At 47.3% G+C, this 19,884-nt stretch overlaps 1 protein-coding gene across 10 annotated transcripts in view; it reads left to right on the top strand.

Moving 5' to 3' along the window:
* TECPR2 (tectonin beta-propeller repeat containing 2) overlaps positions 1-19,884 on the top strand; it is a 140,330-nt gene that overhangs the window by 87,730 nt on the left and 32,716 nt on the right. For all 10 annotated transcript variants that reach the window (XR_004432249.1, XM_033191215.1, XM_033191209.1 and 7 more), the window contains 4 exons: positions 810-1,050; positions 2,058-2,147; positions 4,199-4,432; positions 13,781-13,929. Coding sequence is in view for 9 of the 10 variants with exons in the window: in XM_033191215.1 (XP_033047106.1) it covers positions 810-1,050; positions 2,058-2,147; positions 4,199-4,432; positions 13,781-13,929 (714 nt within the window). In the remaining variant the exon portion in view is untranslated. The remainder of the gene's footprint in view (positions 1-809; positions 1,051-2,057; positions 2,148-4,198; positions 4,433-13,780; positions 13,930-19,884) is intronic.

The following is a 19,884-nucleotide window of genomic DNA, read 5'->3' as shown; positions in this document are numbered from 1 at the left end:
TGCCACTGAACTCCGTCCAGCCTGGGTGGCAGAGTAAGACTATGTCTCCAAAAAAAAAAAAAAAATAGTTCATCACTCTACTTGTGATACATTTTTAAATGCATATTCTGTTTCTAAGTACCGTATGCTGTTGTCCATTGGAAATACCTGATTTAAAAGCAAAATTAAAGCCAAGCGTAGTGGTTCATGCTAGTAATCCCAACACTTTGGGAGGCCAAGGCAGGGAGATCACTGGAGCCGAGAAGTTCAAGACCAGCCTGGGCAGCATAGGGAGACCTGTCTCTACAAAAAATTTAAAAATTGGCTACATGTGGTGGCATTCACCTGTGTTTGGGAGGCTGAGACAGGAGGATTGCTTGATCCTGGAAGTCAGGGCTGAGTATGATTGTGCCACTGCACTCCAGCCTGGATGCCAGAGCAAGACTGTCTCAGAAAAGATGACAAAATTCTTCTTTCTCACTTTGATTAGAATGAAAGTCTTCTTACAAGGGGTGTAAGGGGGTGATACTTAATCACAAAAGTAATACATGCTTGTAACAGATCCATGTGTGTAAAATGTGAATATATTCTTCCATACCTTTAAATCCAACCCTACAAAGGAGCTGGAGTTAGAGTTAGCAGTTTGATGGCATCCTGCCACGTTTTTTTGGTCCTTTCACAAGCGCACATGTGCACATTTGTGTTTGGATGGTCATCTTGTTACTAGAAATGCAGAAGTGTGGACCTGGGCTAGAACCTTCCCTCAAGGCGGAGAGTCTACACTTGTAACTGCTCTGACAGCAGGGCTTTTGTTTGTCTCCTCCTTCCAGGTGAGCATCACGGACTATGTGGTGTTTGACCAGTGCAGCTTATTTCAGACGATAATCCATGCTACTCACTCGGTGGCCACAGCTGCCCAAGCCCCTGTAGAAAAGGTGGCAGATAAACTGCGCATGGCGTTTTGGTCCCAGCAGCTTCAGTGCCAGCCAAGCCTTCTCGGGGTCAATAACAGTGGCGTCTGGATCTCCTCAGGCAAGAATGAATTCCACGTCGCTAAGGGAAGTCTCATAGGTGGGTGAATTGCTGTAATTTTCACACTGGCTTTATAGGCAGCTGCACTTCAAAGCCAACATTTAAATAAAAGCTTTAAGATCTCAACTTGGAAACATAATTTAGTGCCAGCAGTATGAAGTGTCTAGTGAAGGCACTCTGCTTTGTGATCAGTTTCTCTCCTTTTTAAAAAATTGGAGGCCGGGCGCGGTGGCTCAAGCCTGTAATCCCAGCACTTTGGGAGGCCGAGACGGGCGGATCACGAGGTCAGGAGATCGAGACCATCCTGGCGAACACGGTGAAACCCCGTCTCTACTAAAAATACAAAAAACTAGCCGGGCGAGGTGGTGGGCGCCTGTAGTCCCAGCTACTCGGGAGGCTGAGGCAGGAGAATGGCGTGAACCCGGGAGGCGGAGCTTGCAGTGAACTGAGATCCGGCCACTGCACTCCAGCCTGGGCAACAGAGCGAGACTCCGTCTCAAAAAAATAAATAAATAAATAAAAAGTAAAAAGTAAAAATAAAAAAAATAATAAATCGGTCATTCCTAAAACTTGTATCCCTGTGTCTGGATAGTGGGGAAACCTTTTATGACATAAGAAAAGCAAATGGAGGTCGTTTTTATGTTAACAATTTCACATTTTAAATGAAAAAGTCTACCCAAACCGAGTGAGAGAGAATGGTCCACTTCCTGGAGGCAAAGTGATCGCCACTGTTGGAAATGCAAGGCTCTGGCCAGGTCTGGGAATATAGATGCCAGTCCACACATCCTGGGGTTCGTTTCTATGAATGAACCCCTTACTTTTCTCCAGCCCTCTCCCTGCTGCATGGCCTCCATGACCCTGGGCTGGACATGGCTCTGCCTGGCAGTATTCAGAGGGAAATGAATGGCAGGCTGTGATTGCTCATGTTGCTTAATTTAGGGACACTCTAGAATTATCTGGAGAAAGGATTTGAAGGCCAGATGTCATCTAGAACTAAGATCTGAAGTTTCTTTCTTTAACACATTCTTCCTGTTTACTCTTTCCAGGCACCTACTGGAATCATGTTGTTCCCCGTGGGACAGCTTCTGCTACAAAATGGGCCTTTGTGTTGGCCTCTGCGGCTCCCACGAAGGAAGGTGGGTCAGTCTTAGCCTCGCTGAAAAATCTCGAGCACGGCTTGGCCATTGGAAGGGTTCAAACCATGGTCCGACTGTGGCCTTGTTGGTGATGGGCACGCCTCAGAGACCGGCCACATGAGGGTGTCAGAGGCCAGCAGCCCTTGTTAGCTGAGCGGAGGGCCCTGAAGTGGGATAGGCCTGACCAGGAGAGCGTCTGAGAGGGACTGAGTGTGATGAAGATGAGGGAAAACGTCCTTCTGAAGGAGGGGCTCACACAGTACAGCCACCGGGGCTGGCAGCTGATGACTTCTAGTGCCATGGCAGGGGCCACAGCTTCTTTGGGCGCCTTCCCATCTCCCCTTGAGAATCCTTCTATTCCTCCCAGCAACTTCCTTCCGTCTTATTCACAGCCTCTGGATAACCTAAGTCCCACATTTGCACCCCATTAGGCAGACCTGCCCTGCAGGGGGGTGCTCCTGCCAGCTACATTCTGGGCAGAACTCAGTGTCCCTACAGAGTACGGGGTTTGTGAGGGAGCCAGAACACCAGAGGGTGAGGGAGCTGGCATCTGCGGCCAGGAGAGGCAGTTCTCCCACCCAGTTAGCTGGGAACCCAGGCAGTCAGGTGACCTCTGGGAAGTAGCCGTACCTCCTCCCAGGATTGCATGAGGATGAAACGTGAAGATGCTGTGAAATCTGTGGTGAAGAGGGAATCGTTGGCTTAGTTGAAACCATTAGTCCCACTAGGATGCAGGTGACTGGGTCAGTACAATAACTTCTTACTCACCAGATTGTTCGGACCACAGTTCTGGAACCCAGAAATCTCTGAAAACAATAAGTTATGTATTAAGTTTGGTATAAATTAATTTGGCAGCAAAACCTGACCAGATCTCACATAGCTGCCTCCAGCCTTGGTTGATCTGTTGGCTGTGACCGTGTCCATGTTGCAGAGATGTTACTGTGCTTTGCCGGGGAGCGCCTGGCCGCTCTGGGGTTGTTTTGTAAACCTCTAGCATACCCATTAGCTTAGGTTTTCAGAAATACAGAAAAAGTCTGAATTCCAAAACATATGTGGCCACAAGTTGTAGATAATACTTCAGATAATGTACTGTGACCAAGTTTTTAACTGCCCTAAGGATTATTTGCATTTTAAACAGAATCTGTTAAACCTAAAGGACTTGTTAAAAATGTTGGAGGGGGCCGGGCGCGGTGGCTCAAGCCTGTAATCCCAGCACTTTGGGAGGCCGAGACGGGCGGATCACGAGGTCAGGAGATCCAGACCATCCTGACTAACACGGTGAAACCCCGTCTCTACTAAAAAATACAAAAAAACTAGCCGGGCGAGGTGGTGGGCGCCTGTAGTCCCAGCTACTCGGGAGGCTGAGGCAGGAGAATGGCGTGAACCCGGGAGGCGGAGCTTGCAGTGAGCTGAGATCCGGCCACTGCACTCCAGAGCGAGACTCCGTCTCAAAAAAAAAAAAAAAAAAAAAAAAAAATGCTGGAGGGAATAAAAGGATGTGATTTTGAGGCAAGGATGGGAAGAGAAACTTTTCCAGCTTCCTAAGCCTTCTCCAGCAGCTGGCCCACCCCCCGGCCCCATCCCCAGAAGGCCCGGGAGAGCGCCATGGCGCCATCCTTCCGAGGAACTGCTTACCCTCCCTCCCTCCAGGGCACTGAGTTGATAGTCTTCTCCTCTTGGTAAAATTAACTTTCTATATTAAAAATGCTCTGGTGCCTTTGTTCAGTGAAAAACTTCCCAGCCCATGAAAACTGGGAAGTCAAAGCCACTAAGCCAACATTATGGCCGTCATAAAATCTCCTAAGCCTTGCCTTCTTTCCATTTCTTTCCAACATCTCAGGCATGTTTCTTGTTAGTCGTGGTGTTTCCCTCTGCCTTCTACCTTAAAGTGCTACACCACTCCTGCCCGCGTGGGAATGGGCGGGTGAGTGAGCCGACCTCCGCGACCAGGTGGCCAGAGTCTGCCGAAAGGCAAAGGCTGCCTTGTGCATTTAGGGCAGGCAGCTCGGTGCAGATAGCACCTCGATGACAAACGTGACCCCTTTCTGCAGGAAGCTTCTTGTGGCTGTGCCAGAGCAGCAAGGACCTCTGCAGCGTCAGCGCCCAGAGTGCACAGTCGCGGCCCTCCACGGTGCAGCTGCCTCCCGATGCCGAGATGCGCGCCTACGCCGCCTGCCAGGATGCGCTGTGGGCGCTGGACAGCCTCGGCCAGGTCTTCATCAGGACGCTCTCCAAGAGCTGCCCCACGGGCATGCACTGGACCAGGCTGGACCTCTCCCAGCTAGGTATGGCCGCCTCATGAGTACGCCTGCCGGTGCCCTGACTGCCCTAAAACCGCAACACAGCGTGATGTCGGACAAAACTTCCCGGCCTGTGTTCAACTCGTGAGAGTTCTGAGAGGATGTTTTTAAGTTGCTGGATTTCAGGAGCTCAGTTGGCCACTCTTCCAGACTAGACCGGCTCTGGGCTTTGTCCCTTCCCCTGCCCCTTAGAGTTTGCAGGGCTGTCAGAACCTGAGGAGGGCGCACGTCCTCAGATCAAGGGGCCACTCACTGAGAGCAGCTTGAAGGATAGGGGTGATGCAGCTGCCTGTCAGTCTGTCTGAATATGGAACATAGCTTTATGACCTTAAAAGCTAAAAAGATGGGTGTTCCTACAACAGGATCAGTGCCACGTTTGTCCATCCCCTCAGGACAGTACTGGCAGAGGAGAGTGGCTTAGCACACAGGTGCCACCTCTCCTTCAGCTCAGCCAGATCCAGGAGGACCTGTACCCATTAGCTCCTGCTTTTCTCTGAATCTCCTCTCAAAAGCCACAGAGTAGGCTGAGAAATGTAGTGCTATTTGTAGGCTAGGACCAGTGGCTCACACTTGTCATCCCAGCACTTTGGGAGGCTGAGGTGGGTGGATCACCTGAGGTCAAGAGTTCGAGACCAGCCTGGCCAACATGGTGACACCCTGTCTCTACTAACAATACAAAATATATATATATATATATATATATATATTAGCTAGGCATGGCAGTGCACTCCTATAGTCCCTACTCAGGAGGCTGAGGCAGGAGAATTGCTTGAACCTGGGAAGTGGGGGTTGCAGTAAGCCAAGATCATGCCATTGCACTCCAGCCTGGGCAACAGAACGAGACTCTGTTTCAAAAAAAAAGAAGAAAGAAATGTAGTGCTGCTATTTGTAAATAATTCACTCATGTTCCAAGAACTGATAACATAAGCCCACATTAGGTTTCTCTCTGAGTAGATTCTTGGTGGATCAGGAAGCGTAGAGGTGTGGTTTGCCTGCAGGTGGAGTTGTGCAGATGGCCCCCAGGGCCCGGGTGAGCCCTGGTGGGGTTCAGAGTGAACGGGCATCGTGCCAGGTTCTGCGCTGCTGGAGTCAGCCCTGCCTGGGCCTCCCACCTCCAGCACAGCTCGTGCCTCCCTCCTGGCTCGATCCAGTCCTCCCAGCACTGGCTAGCTGGCCAAAGTGGTACAGGTCTCTAAAGTGTGTATTTGGGCTTCACTGGGAGGTTTCTCTAGGGGAGAAACTGGCTTGAGTGGGATTGAGTCTCAGTTGTGCAAGGGAAACAGGAACAAGTCCATCCTGAGTCCAAGATGGCCTTGGGCCCTCTGGTGTTCAGCAGATATTCATGGAGGGGATGGGTGTGTGAGTAGAGGGATGGCCTGGGGGTCCTGGTCGCTGTGGATGGGCAGGTTTTCACTGAGCCCCTGTGTTCTTCCTGCAAATCATTAGCAAATTTAATTTAAGTATCCAGCTGAGCCTGAAATGGATCAGACATGCAGTGGGTGTAAGGAAGTCACAGGCAGAGGTGTGGGAATTCATGGCAGAGGCAGGACAGCTGGGCCCCAGGCACGCTCTGGGACTCTGAACAAGCTGCTGTTACCTCGAAGCGCAGTTTGCTCTTCTTTCTTTTTTTTTTTTCCAGAGGGGGTCTTACTCTGTCACCCAGGCTGGAGTGCAGTGGCACGATCTTGACTCACTGCAACCTCTGCCTTCCCAGGGTTAAGCAGTCCTCCCACCGCAGCCTCCCAAGTAGCTGGGACCACAGGCATGTGCCGCCATGCCCAGCTGATTATTTTGTTTTATTTTATTTTTTTGAGACAGAGTTTCGCTCTGTCACCCAAGCTGGAGTACAGTGGCACAATCTCGGCTCTCTGCAGCCTCTCCCTCCCGAGTTCAAGCAATTCTCCCTGTCTCAGCCTCCTGAGTAGCTGATATTACAGGCACCCACCACTGCACCTGGCTAATTTTTTGTATTTTTAGTAGAGACAGGGTTTCGCCATATTGGCCAGTCTGGTCCTGAACTCCTGACCTCAGGTGATAGGCCTGCCTCCGCCTCCCGAAGTGCTGGGATTACAGTCGTGAGCCACTGCGCACAGCCCCTGCTAACTTTTGTATTTTGGGTAGAGGTGGGGTTTCATCATGTTGGCCAGGCTGCTTGAACTCCTGACCTCAAGTGATCCACCTGCCTCGTCCTCCCAGTGTGCTGGGATTATAAGTGTGAGCCACCATGCCCAGGCTTGGTTTCCTCTCCTTTCTAATGGGAGCAGCAACCCCCAAGCCCAACTGCCCAGAGGATGCACGGGGCATCCTGTCTAAGTGTGGGCCATCTCCGGGCGGTGTGGTCATCTGAAGGCTGTGACACATCTTGCTTGGGGGTGCTCTCTAGCCTTTGTTAGCTGCTGGTGGTGGGGCTTTTGCTTGTGTTGCCCCAGTTGGTGCCACAGGGAGGGCAAATCCAGCATCTCTTATTAAAGCACCACCTTGCTTAGTCCTTATCCTGCCCTGAGCTTTAGATTTTGTTTATTTATCTGAGTTATCTGGTTGATCTTGAAATGTCAGATTAAGACTCCTTTCCTGTTTCCTACACATCCTGAGAGAATGCAGCAAGTCCAGGGTTGGCAGCTTTGTGCTGGGGCAAGGGAGGTGAGCAGGCAACTAGGCCATTCCTCTGCTCACACACCCATCCCCTCAGTGAATATCTGCTGAACACTGGAGGGCCCGAGGCCATCTTGGACTCAGGGTGGACTTGTTCCTGTTTCCCTCTCACTTTTGTTTTTTGGTTTTTTTTTTTTTTGAGACGGAGTCTCACTCTGTCACCCAGGCTGGAGTGCAGTGGCGTGATCTCATCTCACTGCAAGCTCCACCTCCCAGGTTCACGCCATTCTCCTGCCTCAGCGTCCCAAGTAACTGGGACTACAGGCGCCCGCCACCACGCCCGGTTAATTTTTTCTGTTTTTAGTAGAGACGGGGTTTCACCGTGTTAGCCAGGATGGTCTCGATCTCCTGACCTCGTGATCCGCTGGCCTCGGCCTCCCAAAGTGCTGGGATTACAGGCATGAGCTACCACGCCTGGCTTCCCTCTCATTCTTGAGACTCAGTCTCACTGAATCTGGGTTTCTCCCCTAGAAAGAGCAGCCACCTCCCCAGCCTTTACTATGCCAGGGTAGGGGCAGTGAGCATCAGGCCAGGGGCACCAGGTATTCCGTTATTGGGCTCTCTCCAGGTATGGTCTGTGTCCTGCAGGAAAAGCAGGTAGGTCAAGAGACTTCTTTTTTTGTTTCTGTGTTTGTTTGAGACAGTCTTACTCTGTTGCCTAGGCTGGAGTGCAGTGACACAGTCTTGGCTCACAGAGACTTCCGCCTCCTGGATTCAAGCGATTCTCCTGCCTCGGCCTCCCGAGTAGCTGGGATTACGGGCATGCACAGCCATGCCCAGCTAATGTTTGTATTTTTAGGAGAGACGGGGTTTCACCATGTTGGCCAGGCGGGTCTCGAACTCCCGACCTCAACTGATCCGCCTTCCTCAGCCTCCCAAAGTGCTGGGATTACAGGTGTGAGCCACTGCGCCCCACCCAAGAGACCTTTTAGTAATTACATATTTAAGTGGGTGGATCACGAGGTCAAGAGATCAAGACTATCCTGGCCAACATGGTGAAACCCCGTCTCTACTAAAAATACAAAAATTAGCTAGGCGTGGTGGCATAAGCCTGTAGTCCCAGTTACTCAGGAGGCTGAGGCCAGAGAATCACTTGAACCCAGGAGATGGAGGTTGCAGTGAGCCAAGATCATGCCATTGCACTCCAGCCTGGGAACAGAGCAAGACTCAGTCTCAAAAAAAAAAAACCAAAAAAAGCTTGTCAGAGATACATTTACATGTGTTCTCCCTTCAACCCTGGTATTTTCTTTACAAATGTCTTCCTGGTTGTATGAGTAGTAGGAAGCAGGCTTGGACAGCATGACCTGTGCTCCCTCAGGGACAGTGTTGACCTTGGGCAGCACTCACTCATTGTTGGGTCTGGACCATCATCAGTCTTCTCTAAATGGCAAGCAGAAATTTTAATTTCAGGATGGGTGTGGTGGCTCACACTTGTAATCCTAGCACTTTGAGAGGTCAAGGCAGGAGGATCACTTGAGGCCAGGAGTTGAGACCAGCCTGGCCAACATAGCAAAACCCTGTCTCTACTTAAAATACAAAAATTAGCTGGGCGTGGTGGTGGGCACTGTAGTCCCAGCTACTCCGGAGGCTGAGGCACGAGAATCGCTTGAACCCGAGAGGCGGAGGCTCCAGTGAGTCAGGATTATGCCACTGCTAAGCCGAGATGGCGCCACTGCACTCCAGCCTGGGCGACAGAATGAGACTGTCTCAAAATAATAATAATAATAATAAATTAATTAATTTAAAACAAGGCCAGGTACAGTGGCTCATGCTTGTAATCTCAGCACTTTGGGAAGCCAAGGCAGGCAGATCACCTGAGGTTGGGAATTTGAGCCTGGCCAACATGGTGAAACCCGTCTCTGCTAACAATATAAAAATTAGCCAGGTGTGGTGGCACACGTCTGTAATCCCAGCTACTTGGGAGCCTGAGGCACAAGAATCCCTTGAGCCTGGGAGGCAGAAATTGCAGTGAGCCAGGATCACACCACTACACTCTAGCCTGGGTGACAGAGCGAGACTGTGTCAAAAAAAAAAAAAAATTAAATTTTAATTTCAAGGGTGAGGATGACTTTAGTGAAGTATCAAATAATGAACATGATTTCTGTCTTTAATTTTTTTTTTCTTTTTTTTTGAGACAGAGTCTCACTCTGTCGCCCAGGCTGGAGTGCGGTGACACGATCGCTCACTGCAAGCTCCGCCTCCCAGGTTCACGCCATTCTCCTGCCTCAGCCTCCCGAGTAGCTGGGACTACAGGTGCCTGCCACCACGTCCAGCCAATTTTTTTGTATTTTTAGTAGATACGAGGTTTCACCGTGTTAGCCAGGATGATCTTGATCTCCTGACCTCGTGATCCACCCGCCTCGGCCTCCCAAAGTGCTGGGATTACAGGCGTGAGCCACCGCACCTGGCCTCAATTTTTTTTTTTTTAAGATACAGCATCCCTCTTCTTTCTGCCCCTATACAAATTACCAGAGCAATTTCTGCTATAGGATTAAATTAAAGGAATTGTTAAATTAAATGGTTGGCTGCTGAACCACGTTGTAGCGGTTGAATATGGAATTTTGTAGTGATTTATTATAATCCTAGTTTTTGGAAGAAAATTTGCATCACTTAGCAGATATTTAAGATGCTTATAACATTTCATTTCCCAGTACACATAAATATGCATTATGTCAGGCGTTGGATTGTTTAGCAAACTAATGAAATTTGTAATTTAATTTATCAGGTCACAGCATTTAATGAAGAACTATTCAGTGCCAGTTTATGCCGTTAGGTAACAAACAGGATTATATTATGTAGTAATTTATACAGAAAAGTATTTTATAAATAGTAAAACATTAAATAAATGCCACTTTTTGTTTTAAAATAATATGTTTAAGAAATAATCCTAAAGGGAAAATGTCTGCTTTGTTGAATAAAGTAATTAAAGCATTTTTTAAAAACAAGAGAAAAAAATAAGGACAAAACAGGGACAGGCAGGAAAATGTCAGTGTGTTTGCGTCAGCCAGGCTGGGCTGTGCTTCGGCAGCAAGCCCCAAATATCAGCGACTTCACACAGTGAACCGTGGCCCCCGCTTCCACGAAGCCGGCCCTGCATCTGTCCTCTTCTAGGGCAGTGGTCCTCCAGGTGGTGGTGTCCTGATCCTGCCTGCTTTGTTCTGCAGTTCTACCATTCGGTTGCTTCTGCTCAGAGCCTGTTGCCAGAACTGGTCATGCGATCCTGCCTAACTCTAAGGGAATGTGAGGGAGCCATGGAGTGTTTGGGGAGGGTTGTGGTCTCTGCCACCGCCTTCACCACATCCTGACTGCCTCTTCCTTGGAACAGGCTTACAAACCTCATTCATCCAGGTGGCCTGGGTGACACTCTGGGGTAAAAATCTGTAGGAAAGCCCTCAGTTCCACTTTGTCATCTTTCACCTATCTCTTCGATTCAGAATAAGCTGGTTTATATCCTGGAAGTACATCATCTAGCAGTCTTTTCTATGTGTTCTGAAAGGGTGTTGACTGTGTAATGTGAACTCCGTGTTCTGTGAGCAGCGTTGTTGCTGCCAACTCTGATATGCTGGCCTGGTGTGTTTTTGTCACATGTGACTGTTAGCATGACCACTGCTGCCTGTAGTTTCTCTCAGAGCCAGGTTGAAGACTCTAACGTAAAAGTATTTTTTACTTAGCGTTTGTTTCTCAGCTATTTCTAGAGTTACTGCTGAAGGTACCTTATTTTGACTGGTACAGATCTTTGCATATATAATGTTAGAGTTCCAGGGAGTTCTGTTTGAACTCCCTGGTATAACATTCTGTACAAGATCAAGGAAGGAGAAAATACAGTTAATTTCTGGAATAGAGAAACTGTCATCTTTAGAAAATGCACAGAGGAATAATGATAATTTTTTGTGTAGCAGTGAATGAATAGCTTTAAGTTGATGTTATAACTGAAGACACATGACGAGATTTTCACATGGCAGAGTCGTGCCTCTGTGTTTTGCTACGCTCCGTGGGCTGTCATCTGATACCAGTGACAACTGTGCAAGGGCGGCACCTCCCGATTCCGCACCCAGTGTGGGGCGTCCTCCACCTGCCCCTCCTCCGGCAGCACTGCCAGCTAATGGAGCCGCACACCTTTTAATCCCCGGTCAGAATAACCCATCAAAATTTTAAAATTGTCATCCAAAAACACTATTAAGAAAACGAAAAACCAGACCACAGACTACATTTACAATGCCCGTATCTGACAAAAGACCAGTACCTACAACGTGCAGAGAACTCCTCTAACTCAGCAGTCGAGAGACAGTTCATTTTAAAATGAGCAAAAACTTGAACAGGCACTTCACAAAAGAAGATAGACAGATGCCCATAAGCATATTAAAAGATTCCCAGCGTCATTCCTTAGCAGGAAATACAAATTAAAGCCACGACAGGATACAACTTCACCTCTCCTAGAACGGCTGCCGTGGAAAGGTTCAGGGCGTGGGCGGCCGGAACCCGCGGACACAGCCGTGGGGAAGGTTCGGGGGCGTGGGCGGCCGGAACCCGCGGACACAGCCGTGGGGAAGGTTCGGGGGCGTGGGCGGCCGGCACCCGCGGGCACAGCCGTGGGGAAGGTTCGGGGGCGTGGGCGGCCGGAACCCGCAGACACAGCTGTGGCCATGGAGCACAGGATCTCCACTGGGGAAACTGGAGGTTTCTTTAAAAATGAAACAGGCCAGGTGCAGTGGCTCACGCCTGTAATCCCAGCACTTTGGGAAGCCAAGGCGGCCAGATCACCTGAGGTCAGGAGTTCAAGACCAGCTTGGCCAACATGGCAAAACCCTGTCTCTACTAAAAATACAAAAATTAGCTGGGCATGGTGGCAGGCGCCTGTAATCCCAGCTACTTGGGAGGCTGAAGCAGGAGAATCACTTGAAACCGGGAGGCAGAGGTTGCAGTGAACCGAGATTGCACCATTGCACTCCAGCCTGGGTGACAGAGCTAGACTCTGTCTCAAAAAAAAAAAAAAACCAGGAGGCAGAGGTTGCAGTGAGCCAAGATCACACCACTGCACTCCAACCTGGGTGACAGAACGAGACTCTGTCTCAAAAAAAAAAAGAAGTCAGTTCAGCAGTTACCTCAGGGTAGAGGGCATTGGCTAGAAGGGAGTTGAGGGAACTTTTGAGGGTGACTTAGTTGTTTAAAACCAATTGGGCTAGGCGCAGTGACTCACACCTGTAATCCCAGCACTTTCGGAGGCTGAGGTGGGCGGATCACTTGAGGTCAGGAGTCCGAGACCAGCCTGGCCAACATGATGAAACTCCATCTCTACTAAAAATACAAAAATTAGCTGGGCATGGTGGCACGTGCCTGTAATCCCAGCTACTCAGGAGGCTGAGGCACTAGAATCGCTTGAACCCGGAAGCAGAGGTTGCAGTGAGCCAACATTGCACCACTGGCCAACAGCCTGAATGACAGAGCGAGACTCTGTCTCAGAAACAAACAAAACAAAAAACGAACAAAAAACAAAAACAAAAAAAACAATTTGACTTAACCCTGAAGATCTGTGCATTACGCTGTAGGTAAAGTCTCAGAGGTCAGAGGTTGCTGATGCAGAGGACCCAGGCCAACCCAGATCCAAGCCTTAGATCCTCCTTTGCCTCCTAGCCTGGCCACCTCCTGCCTTGTGGCCCTCAGCAGATCTCTTTCTGGCTGAGTCCCGATGGTCTCGTGGGTGAAGTGGGATGACACTCATTGTGTGTCACTGTTGTGGGTTTGAGATGAGTGTGTGAAGACCTGACTGACAGCCTGTCCACAGCAGCTGCTCAGGAACTGTTGACTACTGTTCTTTTAGCCAGACTATTATCAAATGTAATTTCTGTTTTTAAAAAACTCTTCCCATTTCCTTTCCTCTTGCAGTCAGCCTCAATAGCAGTGAGAAATGAATAAAAATGAAGATTCTTTGGTAGACTTAGTTTTGTTTTTTTGAGATGGGGCCTCGCTCTGTCACCCAGGCTGGAGTGCAGTGGCACCATCATGGCTGTCTGCAGCCTCGACTTGCTGGGCCCAAGCGATCTCAGCCTCCCAAGTAGCTGGGACTACAGGTGTGTGCCACCATACCCAACTAATTTCTGTGTATTTTGTAGAGACAGGGTCTCACTATGCTGCCCAAGCTGGTCTTGAACTTCTGGGCTCAACTGATCCACCCACCATGGCCTCTGAAAGTGCTAAGATTACAGGTGTGTGCCACTGTGCCCAGTCAGTTTAATTCTAATTAAGATCAAGATTATCTGTAAATACGAGTTCCCTCTCTCCAAATCCAGAATTCGCTGGCATTAGTCACATCTCTGAGGAAAATGACGATGGGACCCACATTGAGATACTAATCCCAGGGCTTGGTGGTTCAGGGCGCTGTGCTGACAGCATCCTGACTGCTTTGCCTGTTGCCTGGAAGGGGTGCTGTGTGGCGCCTGGCAGGTGGCAGAGTGGCCAGAGGCCATCATTACTCTCTTGAGTTACAATGTTCTCAAGCCCAGCTGAGTCCACACAGCCAACGTGGATGGACTAGGACAGATCCGATGACTCAGCGTCCAAGTTCAGTTGCAAATGCAGCCTTATTTCTTTCTTTGAAGTAGAAAATCAAAGTTCATAGATTAGATGAAAGATTAGTCATTGTACAAAAGTAATTATAGTGTGTGTACTTTTCTTTGTCTCCAGGAGCTGTGAAATTGACAAGCTTGGCATGTGGAAATCAGCACATCTGGGCCTGTGATTCCAGGGGTGGAGTTTACTTCCGTGTAGGGACTCAGCCTCTCAATCCCAGTCTCATGCTTCCAGCCTGGATAATGATTGAGCCACCTGTCCAGGTAAGCAGACGGTAGCTGGTGGAACTCATTCCTCAGTAAGACAGAAACTGTGAGGGTGCTGGTACTGGGAAAAAGGATCCCCACAGCCTCTAGAGGCCTCCCAGCCAATGCGGGGAGCCATGCCCCCAGGGTCTACACACTCGTTCATCAAGATCACAATTGGAATTCGGGATTTGTGAAGTTTAGAACTGAACAACAGATGGTTACAGATTATGAGTCAACACATATATTTTCTCTTTTAAAATAACAATATTTGGCTGGGCGCGGTGGCTCAAGCCTGTAATCCCAGCACTTTGGGAGGCCGAGACGGGTGGATCACGAGGTCAGGAGATCGAGACCATCCTGGCTAACCCGGTGAAACCCCGTCTCTACTAAAAAATACAAAAAACTAGCCGGGCGAGGTGGTGGGCGCCTGTAGTCCCAGCCACTCGGGAGGCTGAGGCAGGAGAATGGCGTAAACCAGGGAGGCGGAGCTTGCAGTGAGCTGAGATCCGGCCACTGCACTCCAGCCTGGGCGACAGAGCAAGACTCCGTCTCAAAAAATAAATAAATAAATAAATAACAATATTTTGTTTCTTTTTACTAAGTGAATATTATTTTTTAAATCTGCCTATATTTTGGAACCTCTATTTTATAATAATAATGATAATAAATCAGTACCCAGAAGTATAAAGAAGAAAGTAAAAGTCAATCTTGTCATGGAGAAAATGCTGAGTGCCTCTCCTGGTTTGTTGAAGAAATTCCGTTTCCTGTTTGGCCCTCCGCTGGCCAGCTCCTGCCGTGCTTCAGCTGACAGTGCATCCCAACACAGTCTGTGTTCTCCTGACCTCCAGCACCCAGCTCACAAGCAGAAGTCTGATTTGAATGGACCATCTAGTACCCTAAAAGATCTCACAGGCTTGGTTCCCATGCTGAATAGATTTCTGTTAAAGTTTATAACTGGGGGCTGTGGTTTTTTGAGACTTATTTGCCCAGACTCCTGCTGGTCCCTATTTGGTAACTCTGTTGGGAAACCGGTGAAGTTGCCAGTTGTGGAGGCAGCAGTAGGCGCGGAGGAATGGTTCCTTGTTGGGCAGAGAAACCTTCAGTGGAGTCAGGAAAGAGGTAAAGAGTAGAGTAAATGCCTTTGTGCCTAACTGTCTACATTTTGGTCATGGTGAGGCCTCAGGGATGAGGACACCAGTCGTGTCCACCAGCCCTGGGGAGTGTGGTTGGTGGGAGACCCTTTGCTGAAATCAGTATTCAGCTCCAGAGCTGTGTGGAGGCCACCACTAGCAGTCATGGCCACAGGGAGGCTTCTCGTCCTCATTGGTGGGTCTTCCTCCTCCGGAGGGTTGTGGGGATGGTAATGTCTCTGACAGTACTGTGTGAATGATACAGCACTGTGCAAACATGAGGTTGTACATAATGAATTATAACACATGCTCCATTTTCCCTCTGCACACAGTGACTACTCACAGTGGCACAGAGGGAGCAGTCCACCCTGCAGAGAGGAGCCTTTATCACTGCCATGTTTAGCACTGCTAGGGTACAGTGATTATGAAAAGCAAGCTGCTTGTCGTTAGTTTCATTATTGTCCTTAACATTCTCTGGTTGCCTGCACCCAGGTGGACTCCTTTGACACACCACTGTTAATATGTTCCTTTTTTTCCTTCTAACTACTTTATATTGTTCCTTTTAAGTTACAACCCACATAGCATAAAATTTCAGCCTTCTACAGTATGCAGCTCAGTGGTTTTTAGCGTATTCACAGAGTGTGCAACAGTTAGCACTATCCAATTCCAGAATGTTTTCATCACTCCAAAAAAAACACCCTTACCCATTAGAGTCACTTCCTGTTCTCACAGAACCAGCCCCTCCGCCCATGGCGGCCACTCATCTGCTTTCTATTTCTATGACTTTGCCTATTCTAGACATTTAATATAAATTGGGTCATATACTGTATGGCCTTTTTTATCTGACATCTTTCACTTTGTATCATGTTTCAGAGTTCATCCACATTGTAGATGTATCAGTTCTTAATTCCTTTTTACAACTACATAACAGTTCTGTTGTATGAATAGGCCACATTGGTTTATCATTTCACCAGTGGATGGTCATTTGGATTGTTCCTGCTTATTGGCTACTGTGAATAATGCTGCTGTCAACATTTGGGTGCAAGTCTTCAGGGAGGATGTATGTTCCCAGTTATATTGGGTGTCTGTCTGTAAGTGGAATTTCAGGTCATATGGCGATTCCGTGTTGAACTTATTAAGGATGTCAAAGAGTTTTTCACAGTGGCTGCACCATTTTGTGTTCCACCAGTAAGATACGAGGGTTCTCGTTTTTCCCATCCTCATCAATTTTTTTTTTTTTTTTTTTTTTAAGACAGAGTTTCACTCTTATTGCCCAGTCTGGAGTAGAATGGCGCAATCTTGGCTCACTACAATCTCTGCCTCCCGGGTTCAAGCAATTCTCCTGCCTCAGCCTCCTGAGTAGCTGAGATTACAGGCATGCGCCACCATGTCCAGCTGATTTTGTATTTTTAGTAGAGGTGGAGTTTCACCATGTTGGTCAGGCTGGTCTCAAACTCCTGACCTCAGGTGATCCACCCTCCCCGGCCTCTCAAAGTGCTGGGATTACACCCAGTGTGAGCCACCGCACCTAGCCTTTGCAATTTTTTGTTGGTATTTTATTTTTCTGGTCTCAGGAACTGCCTCATATGTCTAATTTTTTAATACTAGCCATCGCAGTAGTTGTAAAGTGGTATCTCATTGTGGTTTGATTTGCACTGACCTAATAACTAATGAGATGGAACATCCCTCTTTTCATGTGTTTATTGGTTATTTATGTATCTGCTTTCAAGAACTATGTATTCAATTTTTTTTTTTTTTTTAAAGATGGAGTCTCACTCTGTCGCCCAGGCTGGAGTGCAGTGGCACAATCTCCACTCACTATAATCTGTGCCTCCTGGGTTCAAGCGATTCTCTTGTCTCAGCCTCCTGAGTAGCTGGGATTACAGACATGTGCCTCCATGCCTGGCTATTTTTTTTTTTTTTCATATTTTTTTAGTAGAGGCAGGGTTTCACCATATTGGCCAGGCTGGTCTCAAACTCCTGGCCTCAGGTGATCCGCCCACCTCGGCCTCCCAAAGTGCTTGGATTACAGGCATGTGCCACCGCACCCAGCCTCAAATCTTTTGCTCATTTTAAAATTGTGTTATCTTTTACTGAGTTTGTTTGTTTGTTTTGAGATTGAGTCTTGCTCTGTCACCCAGGCTGGAGTGCTGTGGCGTGATCGCGGCTCACTGCAACCTCTGCCTCCTGGGTTCAAGTGATTCTACTGCCTCAGCCTCCTGAGTAACTGAAATTACAGGCATGCGCCACCATGCCTGGTTAATTTTTGTATTTTTAGTAGCGATGGGGTTTCACCATGTTGGCCAGGCTGGTCTCAAACTCCTGACCTTGTGATCTGCCTGCCTCAGTCTCCCAAAGTGCTGGAATTACAGGTGTGAGCCACCATGCCCAGCCTGCTGAGTTCTATATAAGAGTTCTTGACCGGGCGTGGTGGCTCACGCCTGTAATCCTAGCACTTTGGGAGGCCGAGGCGGGCGGATCATGAGGTCGGGAGATCGAGACCATCCTGGCTAACATGGTGAAACCCTGTCTCTACTAAAAATACAAAAAAAACTAGCCGGGCGAGGTGGCGGGCACCTGTAGTCCCAGCTACTGGGGAGGCTGAGGCAGGAGAATGGCGTGAACCCGGGAGGCGGAGCTTGCAGTGAGCTGAGATGTGGCACTGCACTCCAGCCTGTGCAACAGAGCAGACTCCTTCTTAAAAAAAAATAAAAATAAAAAGTTGTTTATGTATTCTGTGTACTAGACCTTTATCAGACACATGATTTACAAGTATTTTCTCCATTCTGTGTGTTGTCTTTTACTTTCTTTATGATGTTCTTTGATGCACAAAAATTTTTATTTTGATGAAGTCTAGTTTATTTATTTTTTCTTCATTTGCTTCTGCTTTTAGTTGCCTAATCCAAGGTCACAAAGATTTACCTCTATGTTTTCTTCTAGCAGTTTTATAGTTTTAGCTCTTACATTAAGTGCTTCATCCATTTTGAGTTAATTTTTGTATATGATATGAGATAGTTGTCCAAATGCATTCTTTTACATATGGCTGTTCAGTTGTACCAACACCATTTATTGAAAAGACTATTCTGTCCACATTAAATTATCTTAACACCCTTGTCAAAATCAATCGATTGTAAATATAAAGGGTTACTACTGGACTCCTAGTTATATCCCAGTGATCTGTGTATATCTATCCTTATACTACACTGTCCCGAGTACTTAGCTTTGTTGTAAATTTTGAAATCAGGAAGTATGAAACCTCTAACTTTTTCTTTTTCAAGATTGTTTCAGCTACATGGAGCCCCTCCTACATCCATGTGAATTTTAGGATAAGTATGTCAATTTCTGCAAAAAAAAAATACTAATTGGAATTTTGAAAGGAATTGTGTTGAATCAGTAGATAAATTTGGAAAATCTTCCAGTCTGTGAACATGGGATGTCTTCCCATTTATTTAAGTCTTCTTTACTTTCCTTCACCAATGTTTTGTAGTTTTCAGAGTATACGTTTTATACTGCTCTTGTTAAGTTTATTTCTAAGTTCTTTATTCCTTTTGATACTATTGTAAATGGAATTGTTTTCTTCATTTTCAGATTGCCCATTGCTAGTATAGATTTTTGTATATTGATCTTGTGTCTGGCAACCTTGCTAAACTTGTTTATTGGGTCTAACAGGTTTTTGAAGATTTCTTTTGCATTTTCTATAGATGAGATCATGGCTTCTGACATGGTCTGCCGATAGAGATAATTTTATTTCTTCCTTCCTATCTGTATGTCTTTTATTTTACTGTCTTGCCTGATTGCCCTGGCTGGAACTTCTAGGACAGTGTTGAATAGAAGTGGCGAGAGTGGACATCCTTGTCTTGTTTCTGATCTTAAGGGAAAGGCATTCAGTCTTTTACCATTAAATATGATGTGAGCTTTGTGTTTTCTTAGGCTCCCTTTATTAGGTGGAAGTTCCCTTCTATTCCTAGAAGGAATTCTAGGAGTTCTTTCTGTTCCTAGTTTGTTCGGTGTTTGTTATGATGAAAGGGTGTTGGGTTTTGTCAAATGCTTTTCTATGCCTATTGAGATGGCCTTGTGGTTTTTTTCCTTTATTAATATGATACATTATACTGATGGAGTTTTATATGTTGAAACACAGTTTCATTCCTGGGAAAAATCCCAGTTGGTCATGATGTGTAATCGTTTGTGTGTATACGTTGCTGGATTTGGTTTGCTAAAGTTTTGTTGAGGATTTTTGTGTCTATATTCATGAGAGAGATTGGTCTTTGGTTTTCTTGTCATGTGTTTGTCTGGTTTTGGTATCAAGGTAATGCTGGCCTCATAGAATGCATTGGGAAGTGTTTTCTTCTTTTCTACTTTTTGGAGGAGTTTTTGAAAGATTGGTTTTACTTCTTAAACCCCATTTGTTAGGATTCATCATCCCATCCATGAACTGATGTAGCCATGTAGGCCTGAGCTTTTTTTGTGGGAAGTTTTTTGACTACTGATTCAATCTCTTTATTCATTATAGGTCTATTCAGAATTTTTTTTTTTTTTTTCCTGACATGGAGTCTCGCTCTGTCACCCAGGCTAGAGTGCATTGGTGTGATCTTGGCCCACTGCAACCTCTGTCTCCTAGGTTCTTGCAATTCTCCTGCCTCAGCCTCCCTAGTGGCTGGGACTACAGACATGCACCACTACACCCAGTTAATTTTTCTATTTTTAGTAGAGACGAGGTTTCACCATGTTGGCCAGGCTTGTCTTGAACTCCTGACCTCAAATGATCCACCCTCCTCAGCCTCCCAAAGTGCTAGGATTACAGGCATGAGCCACTGCGCCCAGCCGATTCAGAATTTTCTAT

The sequence above is a fragment of the Trachypithecus francoisi genome, unplaced genomic scaffold, assembly GCF_009764315.1.
Source record: "Trachypithecus francoisi isolate TF-2019V2 unplaced genomic scaffold, Tfra_2.0 Lachesis_group3, whole genome shotgun sequence".
NCBI classification, from domain to species: Eukaryota; Metazoa; Chordata; class Mammalia; order Primates; family Cercopithecidae; genus Trachypithecus; species Trachypithecus francoisi.
The sequence above is the reverse complement of the archived record's forward strand: the minus strand, read 5'-3'. Positions and strand labels throughout refer to the sequence as shown.